The sequence below is a fragment of the Miniopterus natalensis genome, chromosome 9 (genome assembly GCF_054644295.1).
Source record: "Miniopterus natalensis isolate mMinNat1 chromosome 9, mMinNat1.hap1, whole genome shotgun sequence".
NCBI classification, from domain to species: Eukaryota; Metazoa; Chordata; class Mammalia; order Chiroptera; family Miniopteridae; genus Miniopterus; species Miniopterus natalensis.
Window position 1 is genome coordinate 18,756,290 of NC_142089.1, and position 13,127 is coordinate 18,769,416.

At 45.8% G+C, this 13,127-nt stretch overlaps 1 protein-coding gene across 2 annotated transcripts in view; it reads right to left on the minus strand.

Annotated features, from left to right (window-relative positions):
• Positions 1–13,127, minus strand: part of CSMD2 (CUB and Sushi multiple domains 2) — a 483,560-nt gene that overhangs the window by 21,434 nt on the left and 448,999 nt on the right. The window contains exons 52-55 of one of the 2 annotated variants that reach the window (XM_087820831.1): positions 11,989–12,162; positions 10,552–10,725; positions 4,125–4,298; positions 1,243–1,431 (exon numbers count right to left, since the gene is read on the minus strand). In XM_087820831.1, the coding sequence (XP_087676957.1) occupies positions 1,243–1,431; positions 4,125–4,298; positions 10,552–10,725; positions 11,989–12,162 (711 nt within the window). Of the gene's footprint in view, positions 1–1,242; positions 1,432–4,124; positions 4,299–10,551; positions 10,801–11,988; positions 12,163–13,127 lie in introns of both variants that reach the window. The other variant, XM_087820830.1, reaches the window with a different exon arrangement.

Genomic DNA, 13,127 nt, shown 5'->3' on the forward strand with positions numbered 1-13,127 from the left:
TAGTGGTCAATAAGCACATAAGACGATGCACAACAACACAAGTCATCAGGGAAATGGAAGTCAAAACCACAATGAGATACCACCCAGCCCCATTAGGATGGCTATAATGAAAAAGATGAACCATGGACAAGTAACGTGGAGAAACTGGAACCCTCATACGCTGCTGGGAGCGACGTAAAATGGTGCAGACACTCATTGGAAAACAGTTCTCTTCAAAATATTAAAAATACAGTTACCATATGACCCAGCATTTCTACTCCTAGGTATATATCCAAGAGAACTGACAACATATGTTCACACAAAAACTTGAACATAAATGCTCATAGCAGCATTATTCATAACAGCCAAGAAAGTGGAAACAGCTCCTATGTCTATCAGCTGAGGAATGGATAAAGAAAATGTGATACATCTACACAACAGAATAGGATTTGGCCATAAAAAGGAATGAAGTATTTGATAAATGCTATAGCATGAGTGAACTTTGAAAACCTTATGCTAAGTAAAAGAAGCCAGTCTCAGAAGGCCATATATACAATTCCATTTACATAAAATGTCCAGAATAGGCAAATTCACAGACAGAAAGCAGATTAATGATACCAGCGGAGAGGGCAGTGGTGGAGACTGGGAAGTGACTGCTAAAGGGTTTCCTTTTGATGTAATGAAAATGTTCTGGAATTAGATCATGGTGAGAATTGCAAAACTTTGTGAATATATTAAAATCACTCAGTTATAGTCTTTGAAAGAGTAAGTTTTATGGTGTGTGAATTATATTTCACTAATAGAAGAAAAACTGCAAATGGATTAAATCTTCCAAAAGAAGCTGGTTATTAATTCAAGTCCAGGTCTGCCTGCCTGAAGAGTCCGTGGCATTTCTGCTTTAGCCCTTCAAAGAAAGGACCGTGTTGTCTTCTGGGAAAAGCCAGGAAGGGGTGAAACGGAGGCAGTGTTCCACCAGGCGGCCAAGTCTCGAGGAGAGAACCCTGAAGGCTGCAGAGGCCGGCGGCAGCCCTAGAGGGGGAACAGGCCTCCAGCCAGGGAGAAAGAGAGCATGTGAAGGGGTGAGGGAACCTACCCAACAGGGGCCCAAGACGGGCTCTGACATTCAGCCAGAGTGACCATCACTGTGAAGTAACACACAGACACACAGACACATGCACGCACATGCACACAGAGGGGAGTACAGTTCTTTGACATGACCCATCCTGCATAGGTGATCGTTTGGAGTAGACGACACCTACTTACAGAGACACTGGGGACGGGGGCGGTCCCATGTGCCATCTCCCTGGCAGCTGAGCACCGGGGTGCCCAGGAGGTAGAAGCCATGGTTGCATTGGTAAGACACCGTGGTGCCATAGCTGAACCTGTGCAGGCCGCTGGCATGGACTTGACGAACGCTGTGTTCTTGGTGCCCAGGGTCTGTACAGTTGATGACTGCAATGGAATGGGACAATTAGATGCAGGCTAATTGCATATTCATCTGCTTTTAAATGAGAATTCGGAAACCCAAACAGGCACATGATCCCAGCATAGCAAAATTTCTAGGCTGAAATAGGCAACATGAAGCAGATCCGGCCTGGGAGGGTGAGCTGGTCCTCAGGCTGGTACTTCTCGCACCTTGATCACCAGTTAAGGGACTCATTCTTGCATGTCCAGCTCGGTATCAGCTCACTGAGAAGCCTTCCCACCTCCTCTCAGGCTGGTTAACCTCCCCTCTCCGTGCTCCCATGCACAGAGGTCTCCTGCAGACTGTACCAGCCTAGACGGCGATTTGTTTGAGTCCCCGAGTCCCCCGAGGGCATGGCTGCCTGATCTGTGTGCCTGATCCCAGCCCAGTGTGACTCTTGCAGCAAAGCTCGTCAATCGCAAAACCCACACATCGGGGCTGACTTGAACAGGGGTTGTGCTCTTCTGGAAACTGTTTTAATCACTTTTATGAGTATTCCAGGGAGAGATTAATATCCTGGGGGATAAATTTGACTTTTAAATGTTAAAGTGTTTCCAAAGCAGCTTAACTCAAAATCAGAGGGCAATTTTAGAATAATGACAATATCATTTATAACTCATGTTGTGTACTTCTGCTTTCAAAACACTTTCACTGCCATTATCTTGCCTGAATCTCAGAGGCATCAGGGTAGGTATTTTAAATCTTTGCTAAGCTTTTAAGGTATATGATATTTGTACCACTGATAAGCCTCTCTGAGGCTCAGAGAGGTTGGCATCACAAAATAAGTAAGTGGCATTTATTCACTCACACTATTTACTGTGGTAGACTGAGTGCCAAGCACTGTGCTGCTGGTAGTAAGGAGACCACGGAATTTACAGTCTAGAGTTTCTCCACTTGGGCATTTTGGGCTGATGATTCTTTGTCGTGGGGTGGTCCTGTCCATTGTAAGATGTTTAACAGCATCCCTGGCCTCTACCGGCCAGATGCCAATAGAAACCCTCCAGTGTGACAACCCAAAAGGTGTCCAGCACCTGTCCCTTGTCAGGGAAGGGGGATGGGTAAAATCATCCCCAATTGAGAACTGCTGGTCTGGAGAGAAGAACAAATGAGCGATTATCCTGTTTGGTAAGTGCTCTGATAGGGGCAGCAGAGAATGTTCTGGAAGCACAAAGCAGATCATCAGAGCAGGGGGTAGACCCCAGAGCAGGGGGTGGCGCAGGGACGGCTCCCCAAGAGAAGCCATATTTCAGCTGGCTCTTGGGGTCTGGGTACAAGTCGCCCAGACAAAGAGGGGTTGGTGAGGGGGACAGAGAAGAAAGACTTCGTTTGAGGAAACGGTTTGGGAGTGTCCTGGGGGTGCAGGGGCACAGGGCACAAGTAGGGAGATGGAAGAGGTTCAGCGAGGCTGGGGGCAGATGCAGTGAGGGAAGATGAGGGTGGGCAGGACGGGGCCACGTCCCTCGGGCCTGCAAACAGGTAGAGAGGGGAGGGCTTTCTCCTAGGGCAGCGGGAAGCCTGGGAAGGGGCTTCAACCAGGAGCGGCTGGATCAGGTTTGCATTTTAGACAGGTGGCTCCATCAGGGTAGAGAAGGGACTGGTCCCATGGTCTCTAAGGGTTTTGCCCCCCAGTTTCGAGACCGGTGGTGGGGGCAGGGGGCAGGTGTAGCTGAAGGTACAAGAGCATCTGCATCTTGCTTTGCGGGGATGAAGCACAGGTCCTGAGGAGGAGGGAACGTGGGGTAACAAACACCCCAAAGGGGCAGGCCTCAGCTTCTCCCACCTGAACAGATGGTGGAAGGGAGGCACAGAACAAGGTCTTGGCTATTTTCCTCTGTGTTCTCTGGAAACTTCTCTCACTCAAAATGGCATCTTGAAACGTTAAGAGAAGGATGCTATTTTAGGATTAGCTGTGAGCGTATCTTAATTTATTTTTAAAAAATCATTTGAAAACTGGCCCTTTAATATCCCTTACAAATGAGCTGTGTCACGTTGCACAGCCGATCACCACGCACCCCCAGTGCTGCGAGGGGAGCCATGGTCAGGGGGCCTCAGCCCTCCTCCCTGTGAAGAACTGGCCAGCCTCCAGGTTGGGGGCGGCTGGGCTCTCGTGTTCAAAGCACTCTGACTCTCCGCCTAAATGTTGCTGAGGGGCCTGGCCACCCTTGGTAAGTGGCAGACGGCTCCGTTTGCCCTTTCCCGCTGTCAGCAGCCTTGGAAAGCGTCAGAGGTGACTTTCCAAACAGTCCAGGTGGGGCCAGAAGATCCTCTACGCAGAAGCTGCCTGAGTCCTTGGTTTCCCTTTTCCCTCCCCTGTGTCAACCCAGCCCCAGACTGTTTGCTTTTTACTTTTCATCTGAACCCCTCTACTTTCTTTCATCAAGAATGGGGCTCTAGGAGATGAATTAGTGGTTTACGAAATGTAAACAAAAAGATTATTCTCTATGTCTGTATTGACAGATGAAACTTCGTTTGCTTTTTTTTTTAATGTAACCAATGATGAAATTTTCCATGGCTGTATCTAGGGGTTGAGAAAGTCCCCATTCATAAATAAATGTCCCAAGTCTTCCCTATCTGAGTCAAAATAACGGCAGGACTGAATCCAAGGGCTTTTGCTCGTGGGTTACTGAGCCACAGATGGCAGAGGTACCAGGGGCAGAGTGGGAGCAGGAGGGTGACTCACTTCTGCAGGTGGGCAGCGTGTCGCTCCACTGCCCGTTGGCCAGGCACTGGGACCCAGCCGCGCCCTCAGACACATAGCCAGGGTTGCAGACAAACTTGACCACATCGTTGAGGTTAAACTGGTTGCCCTGAGTGAGGCCGTTGATAGGATTGCCTGGGTGTCCACAGGTGATTGCTGTAACCAGAACAGGAGATAGGTAAGCCCTTCTGTTACTCCACAACCCAAGAAGTTCTTCCTCTTCTCACCTGGCATATCTCATGCACACCAGGGAAGTTCAGCCATATGTCTAACTTTAGTCTCTTCTGCTGCAAAACCTTTATTTCCTGATATCCTCATGGGACATCCCTTCTTCCTTGAAGGCATGTCCATGGCTTGGACAACTGGAAAGAAATGATTCCATGACTCCCCACTGGACATTAGGCCTGGACTGTAGTTCTCTGTCATCCAGCAACACAGTCCTGCCTCATTTCCTGCCTCCATCCCCGTGGCTCCCCATCTCCACTCTTCATTGTTGGATACACTGATGACCACCCCTCAGCTAACTGAGACCCACCCTAGCTCCTGAGCCAATCTTGTCAGACCCAGGGTCAATACTAACCAAGCCTGAACAGAGGGATTGGTCACCCTGCCAGACCAGTGGCCAAGGTCAACCCCAGGAACCAGAGTTGTAAGGAGATGGTGGGAGAGTGGAGACAGGCTTCGTGGGGTCTGTGAATCCACTGAAATGATATGCAGAATATTGGGTGTGTGCAATCAGCTTGGGAGAGGGCCCGTCATTCTCAGCAGGTTCACAGAGTCAGGCCCCCCTTCCCCAGGTTAAAAACCACTCGTATACAGTGAGAGGAGAGCTGAGGAGGAAAGCTTTGGGAGGGCAGATCCACCAAAATGCCTGCAAAGGAAACTGAGGGGGCATCAGCAAAGTAGAAAACCGAAGTTGGACAGATGGTGAGAGTGTCACAGGAACCAGGGGGAGAGTTTCAAGAAATGTCAGACACCCAGATAGGTCTGTTTCTTGGAGAACCCAGGCTGCAAAGGGGAGAGGGAGAAACGTCACTAGGAAGGAAAACCAGGGTCCCATGAAGCTGAAGCACATGGACCACTGGACCCAAATGTCCTGAGCGGAGAGACGATGACCATTCAATTCATCTTTATCCACAACACCTAACATGATGCCTGGTGCATCGTAGGTGCCACAGAACTGTTTATTGAACGTGGCCTTATAGGCTGAGGGAAATTAATAGAAAGGGAAGGTCGGCAGTTCAGAGGAGAGAGTTAAAAACAGACTAAGCTCATGAAGGAGGGAGGAGGAAAGAAGATCCAGAGACTCAGGCAGAACCTTGGGCCTGGGGAGAGTCTTCTATTGAGGCGAGAGGGATGGGGCGGTGGGTGCAGACAAGGACAGGGTGTGGGTGGGAAGCAGGTTGGGGAGGGAGCTACTGTCTGACGGCTTCTAATATTGCTGCAAAATAGGAAGTGAGATTATATAGTTGGCTACTGATTACTGGGGTTTATATACATTATTTCTTTTAATCCCAACAGCCCTGCAAGGCAGGCACCATCGTTACCCTCAAGGAAAAACAGAAGGGACACAGTTCCCAAGTGGTTCCTCTGAGTTTGAACACAGCTTCTCTGACCCCAGGCCATCTTAGCTATCTGCTGAGAAGCCGGGTGGAGGAGATGGAGTGTGAGGCTTCAGGAAAGAGGTGGAGCTGTAAAACAGCAGAGAGGGATTGCTGGAAAGCTCTGACGATCCGGGAAACCTTGAGTTTATACACATGTGATGGCAGCTAACACGGTGCCTACCGCAGAGTAAGCCCTTGTAAATATTTGTTCATTTACTCTTGCCTTCCTGCTCCAGATACTCCCCAAACTTCTGCGCTCCAGGAGAGAATAGGGCCTGGGACACAAGATCCTGGATTCTGTGATGTGACAGGTGGTGGCATCACCACCACCACCACCATCACTGTCATCGGCACAGCAATGTTAATGACAGCCGCGTCTGGTTGACATCTGTATCAGGCACTGGTCTAATTTTTATTTTATTATTTTATTTTACTGTTCTGACCATTTTATATATATTAATTTATTTAAACTTTATAACACCCTTTGAGGTACCTGCGCTTTATAGATGAGAAACTGAGACCCTGTGAGATAAGCTAACTCATCTAAAGTCATAAAACCATATGACACATGGCGATAGGTCTGGGATTTGAACCCAGGCGATCCAGGTCCAGGGTCTGCCTGTCTAAATACTTTACAGCCTTTCAGTCTGGACCAGGTCTGCAATATCTTTAGGTCGAGCAGACATTCTCTATTTAATTCCAGACCCCAACACCCCCTGTTCTTTATAACCCAATTTATTCACACACAGTCTGTGCCAATTTCCTGAAGGCGTTTGACGTTTTTTCTCCTGAATGAAACCAAATATATTTTCTTCATACACATCTAGAAGACGGAGTGAATAGAGACGGGCCTTGCTTTCGGTAAACTTAATACTTTAGAAGCAATTAAGACCCATTTTCATGGATTGCTCATTGAGCAAGTCTCATTATTTCATCGCTCTGTCTCATATACAGAAAGCCAAATGAAGAAAAAAAGAATTAAAAACAAAAACCGGCCTTACAAAAAATTAAGAACACAGCCTTTACAGAAAGGCTTACTTTAGGGAGCATTAAAAAGTGAAGAATTTTCCAAATTACTTCCCGGCAGCTGAGAATAACGGTGGTCACCCAAGTCCCCAAAATGCAGATGAACAGGAAGAACAAATAAAGCTGCAGAAAGCCCGGGCCTGTGGCATAACTGGAAGACAGAGAACGCTATAAACTTTAAATTATGTGCAAGCAGGACAACCAACACTCAGCCCCGGCAGAACTACTTCTGCCTCAGATGCGAGCGTCTGCGGAGCCCGGGCTGCAGGGAAAGACGACAGGGACGGAGGGGCCCCTGCCGGTCTAAAGTCACTGCTAGAGGGAGGACGCTCGTCTCCACGGGCCCCAATGGAAGAAGGGACATATGTCAGGATGCACTGACTACAGGGAGGGGCAGAAACGTGTGTGTGATGCTCTCGTTGCTTCTAGAAGAAAAGGAAGGTGAACAAACAAAGGAAGGAAGGAAGGGGGAGGTGGAGGGGGGAAGGGAGATAGAGGTAGAGGAGGGATGTCCTCTGGAGACTGGTAACAAAGGGAAAAATTAACAAAAGGGGGGAAATTTGGGGCCCTGCAATGACAAAAGCGAAACAAACCAACAAAATGGAGAGTAAACAACTTTCCCTTATCACACACAAGGCGGCCTTCTATTAAAAAACAGAACGCGAACCTGTCCATTTATCCAACAGCGCTTGCTGAAGACGCTGCCATCACTGCCGCAGGTATTTTTACCTTCTTTGTCACAGGTTAGTTGGCCATATAAATGCGGGTTTATTTCTGGGCTCTCTATTCTGTTCCATGGAGCTATGTGTCTGTTTTTGTGCCAGTGCCATACCGTGTTGATCACCATAGCTTTGTAGTGTAGTTTGAGAGCAGGGAGCATGATGCCTCCGACTTTGTTTTTCTTTCTCAAGATTGCTTTGGCTAGTTGGGGTCTTTTGTGGTTCCATGTAAATTTTAGGCTTATTTGTTCTAGTTCTGAGAAGAATGATGTTGGTATTTTGATAGGAATTGCATTGAGATATGGAAGCAACCTAGGTGTCCACTGATAGGTGAATGGATAAAAAAGATTATACACACACACACACCATGGAATATTACATTGCAATAAAAAAGAACAAAAAGGGGAAGGGGAATATAGTCAATAATATTGTGATACATTTACACAGTGACAGATGATTACTAGAATTAGTGGGGTGATCACATTGTGAAGTGTAAAAACGGTGAGTCACTATATTATACACCTGAAATTAATATAACCAATGTAAGATTGCAGACCAACTACAGTTAAATAAAAAATAAATTTAAAACAAACCAAAACGATCGTATTTTGCTACACTGACAGAAGGGGGCGCTCTTGTTAAACCTTCCTAAAGCCACAAACGAATAGAAAATATTAGCCTAAATCTATACAAAACTATGACAAAACGAAAACAGAAAGGAATCAAAACATCTCAGCTGGTGAAAATCTCATCCAAAACAAAACACATGAAACACAAGAAAACTGTAACAAGACTCTAAACTGAATTCAATATTAACACATAAGCATCTGGAGATATGAAAACCATCTTGAGAATCAGAAAATAAAAAAAACTAAAACAAGACATGGAGAAAACGTGGGAGAAAATTAAAAGATAATTGATGGCACTGCAGAAAAGAATTGAAGAAAGGACACAGTTACCTTAGAAACAACGACTAAATTCCAAGAGGGAGAATATTATCAAATGGTGTAATTTACTAGGAGGTGTTGAAGAAAGTCAGGAAAAAAACCAAGGGAATTAAAATAAGGTAAAGGAACAAGTAAAAATGATCAGAGACACAGAGGCTGAAACAGAAGATAGGCAAAAAAGATCCCACATACACGTAATTGGAGCTGATTTAGGAGGAAAGCAAAACAGTGGGCTTGAATTAGTGTTTAACACTATAATTCAAGAAAATGTTTCAGAAATGAGACTTGAATATACACGTTTGAAGTCCACAGTAAAACTAGGGAAGTTGTCTTGGAACATTCAAGTCAGGCATGTCCTAGTAAAAATCTGAGACTTCCAGGATCGAGAAAAAAACAACCATCAGGGCCCCAAGAAAAGCCACCAAGTAACTTATAGGAACAATACAGGGCGTCCCCAAAATGTATATACACTTTAACAGCCGATAGCTCAATTCTGAAAATTAAATGTACTTTAATAAACACTGCCTTTGTAATTATTCAAAGTGTGTGTGTACCTTTTTTTGGGACACCCTATGGAATTAAACTAATATTTGAATTCCTCAGAGTGACATGCAAAGCAAAGTCATGGTGGAAGAGCATTTTTAAGAAAGTCAAAGAAAGAAAGAGTGACCAAGGATTTTATGTACAGTCTAGCTATCTTTCAGGCTTTCAGGTTCAGATAAATAGTTTTAAATATGCAAGAACTTGGGGAACATTATGCAAAGGAGGCATTATTGAGGAACTGACTAGAGACTGAGTTTGACCCAACTAAGAGGTAACTGGGCAAATTTCAGCAGCATTGGTGAGCTCTTAATACATTTAATGGTAGAACGCGGAGTAAAATAAAGGTAGGGAAAAGGGTACAATGATATTACATAAACACTATAATAAACATTTTATGTTCTGACAAAGTAGAAATAATGCAACTAAAGATGGAAGGAGAAAGGAGCGAGGACAGGAAAGCAGAATAGGCTCATTGATTGTTGTTGAGTCCATACGTGAAAGTCAAAAAATACTGTTAAAAATTGATAAACTACATAATAAATGGTTATATAAGAAAATGGGGGATGGGGTGGCTAATGGCATTACGATGTTATAAGAACAAAATGCTGCTTATGATGTTAAGGATGAATGTGAGGATTGTAAGCCTAATATCAGGCACAGTACAATTCAAGTCAAAAAGTATTAAAAGTGACAGGGAAGGCATTTTTAAAGGCTAAAACCACAATCTCCAATGCAGATGTAATAGTTATGAATATCTGTGCACCAAATAACACAGCAACTATTTTATGTAGCAGAAATTACAGGAAATGAAAGGAAAAATAGAGGCACACCAATAACAGAAAACTTTAAAACACACCTCTCAGAACAAAACAGGTAAAGTAGAGAAAAAAATAAAAAAGTGTACACAAGGCATAAACAACAACCAATAAGGCACATCTCATGACTCTCTCTATAGAAATTTACACCTGCATACCCTTTCTTCTCAAATGCACAAGGAACACTCATAACGACTGATCAAACATGAAGCCACAAAGAGAGCATCAGTAAATTCTAAGAAGTAGAAAGGTTATGTACAATGCAATAAAATTAGAAATAAATAACAAAATAAAAAAGTAAAAGGTCCTTTACCTGGAATTAAAAAAACACTTTTCTATTTAAAAACTTCTGGGTGAAAAGGGGAAATGAATACCAAAATTGCAGAATTTATGATAAATAATAAAACATGAATTATTGTCATCTATGGGATACAATTAGAGCAGTGATTAGAAGACATTTCCTAACCCTAACCACTTATATCCATGACAATCAGTAGAAATGAGAGAATGAAAATAAGTGAATTAAATTCCCAACAGACAGAAAATGAACAAAAAAGTTAACCAAAAGAAATCACACGGAAAGAAATCACAAAGGTGAACGCAATAATTACTGATACGCAGAGAACCAGAAACAACAGGTGTAATAATTGCATCTTTAAGAAAAGTACGCAGAAGCCCTGCTAAGCTAAGGAAGAGGACAAGGGAGAAGGCCGTGTGGAAGCCGGCCGTGCGGGCGGAGCGGGCCACATACTTACGCACACAGAAAGGGGTCTTGCCCGACCAGCGGTGGTCCTGCTGGCAGATGCGCACGGACATGCCGATCAGGCGGAAGCCGGCGTCGCACTGGTACACCACGCTGCCCCGGTAGCTGTAGTTCTCCCCGTGGATGTGGCCGTTCACGATGGGCTCGGGGGTCCCGCAGTGCCCGGCTTGGATGGGGATGGGGAGAGAGTGTAAGCCAAAGAGGGGCTTACAGGAAACGAGGTGGGGCTTGGTCAAGGTGGGGGAGACGGGTGGTGGGGAACAGGACCCGGTACCCAACCGCCCATTGCTTTCCCACCTCCCCTGGGCAGGAGCCATCCAGGAGTGACTTTAGGAATCCTAGACATGATAGACACAGTGTTGAAGACTTGGCAACCCCAAATTTCAAGGTTGCAGCCCATATGACCATCCGTCTCTGACCTTTAGCGTCTGTGTCTACGCGCAGGTGAGAAATGATCTGTCACCTCCTTGCACACACAGCCCCTGCCCCATTTTTTCTCATCAACCGGCATTTCCTGAGCACCTGCCATATGGAGGGGCTGCAATCTATAGTACGGCAGTCAAAGCCTGGTTGTGTTGAAAATAAACCATGTAAAATCAGGTGGTCCGCTCAAATCCTTCCTTCTCCGTGAGGGGCAACCCACACAGATGATGCAAGCCCAGGTGAGCTATTTTTATCAAATGGGGCTCGGGTAGAGCGTATTCCCAGCATTTCCATGAGTGCTTTGGCTCTGTGTGAACTCAACAGGGGCCTGAGACAGTGGGGAGGCAGCACTGGGCACCCTGGAACAGACCACCCAATTATGGTATTAGGTTCGTGTAGTTGGGACCCTCCTTTGCAATTGAGGGGCCCAAGAAAGGAGTGAGAGGAGAGAGAGCCATAGTATCTAAGGTTTGGGCAGGGGATGGGTTAACCATGGGGGAAAACAATAATTTTGTTCTTTGTAAGCCAGGTTTTTTCTTTTTTTATTAGTGTGTCATAGCTTATTTTATATGTGTGTATATATAAAATGTATAGAATAAGCAAGTGACAAAAATATATTTCTATATTATATAATATATGTAAGATACATGTATGTGTAAAATTTGCTAATATATAATATAAAAGGTATTTTAGGTGCGTCACAGGAATGTATCTTTGTACATTGCCCATCATTCAAGTACCAATAATAAGAGGCTGTCTGCTCAAAATGAGAACCCCTCACAGGCCTGTCTCACCAGACTTTAAGTTGTTCTCATTCTTTGGGTGCCCCAAGGAGCTAGTTTAGGGTTTTAGTCATGGTAGATGCCAAATAGCTGATGTTTGGATTGGGCCTTTTATGAAAGTAGGTAACATGCTACTGTTCTAAGATTGGGATCCCACTTTACAAAGATCTAACCTGTCCTGAGATGGGAACAATGGGCAGGATAGGCCCGGGGAGGTCACTTACCAAGGCAGTGGACTTCAGAGCCACTCCAGAGCCCGTTGGCCATGCACTCCCGCACCCGGGAGCCCACCAGCGTGTATCCGGAGTTGCAGGAGAAGATGGCTGTTGCCCCATAGACGGACAGCGTTCCGATGCGGTGCCCATTGGGTGGGATGGGGAGCTCTCCACAGGAGATGACTGAAGAGATAACAAAACGCTCAGTAAGCCCGCCCCAAGAGGAGGGACACGTGCAGCTTCTGATTAGCAAGAATACGACAAAAAGAGGATCTGTGTAACCTAACTCTACTGGGACTCATGACCAGAATACGGGTCATGACAGTGACTTGTGTGATGTTGCACTGGAGCAGGGATTCTCACCTGGAGGTGTTCTAGAAGCACCTGAGGAGCTTTACAAATGTCCAGGCTGCACTCTGAACCATGACTCACAATCTCTGGCCCCGGCAAGTGCATTTTTAAAAAGTCAGGTGGTTCAGACGTGCACCCTGCTAAGGAACCACCTGACTATGGAATCGGTAATTCAGGGGTGTTCGGAGCAGACACTGCAGATCAATTTCCGTGTCATTTCTGCTGCGCCCGCGCTGCCGGTAGCCACCGGCTGACATAGGGTGAGGCCCAACGGCCAGGGCTGCGCTGGAAGGTGAGCCCCTTCACTGCAATAAGCTGTGTCACGCTCATGACCCCCACTCGCCCACATATGTGGTTATGTTCCACGGTGGGGTCTGCACTTGGGTGATAAGACAACAGTGTCCTGGATCACAGGTCTGGGAAGGCACCACTCCTCTCAGTCTCAAACTTCCCACGGCTCACTGACCAGCAATCTTCTTCTGTTCCTTTTCAAACTCTTACTTCCTCAATGACATATCCTTATTGATTAGGTAAATATTATGAGCGTATCCTATTGTAGCGGATGCTGTGGTGAGTCACGCAGGCCCCCATTTAGGACTGAAGGATTTACTTCCCCCGCTGCTGGCCCTCTTCAGGTTGCCTTGGGTGAGGAGTCCTCCCATCTAAAGACGAGCTCTCTTCCTGGGGCAGCCTGCACCCAACTCGGTCAGTGTAGAGGTAGAAAGGCCCTTGAGACAACAACCTGTGACAATTCTGAAGGGTCATCCCAGCTTCAGAGCTCTCTGTGAGGGCGGCTG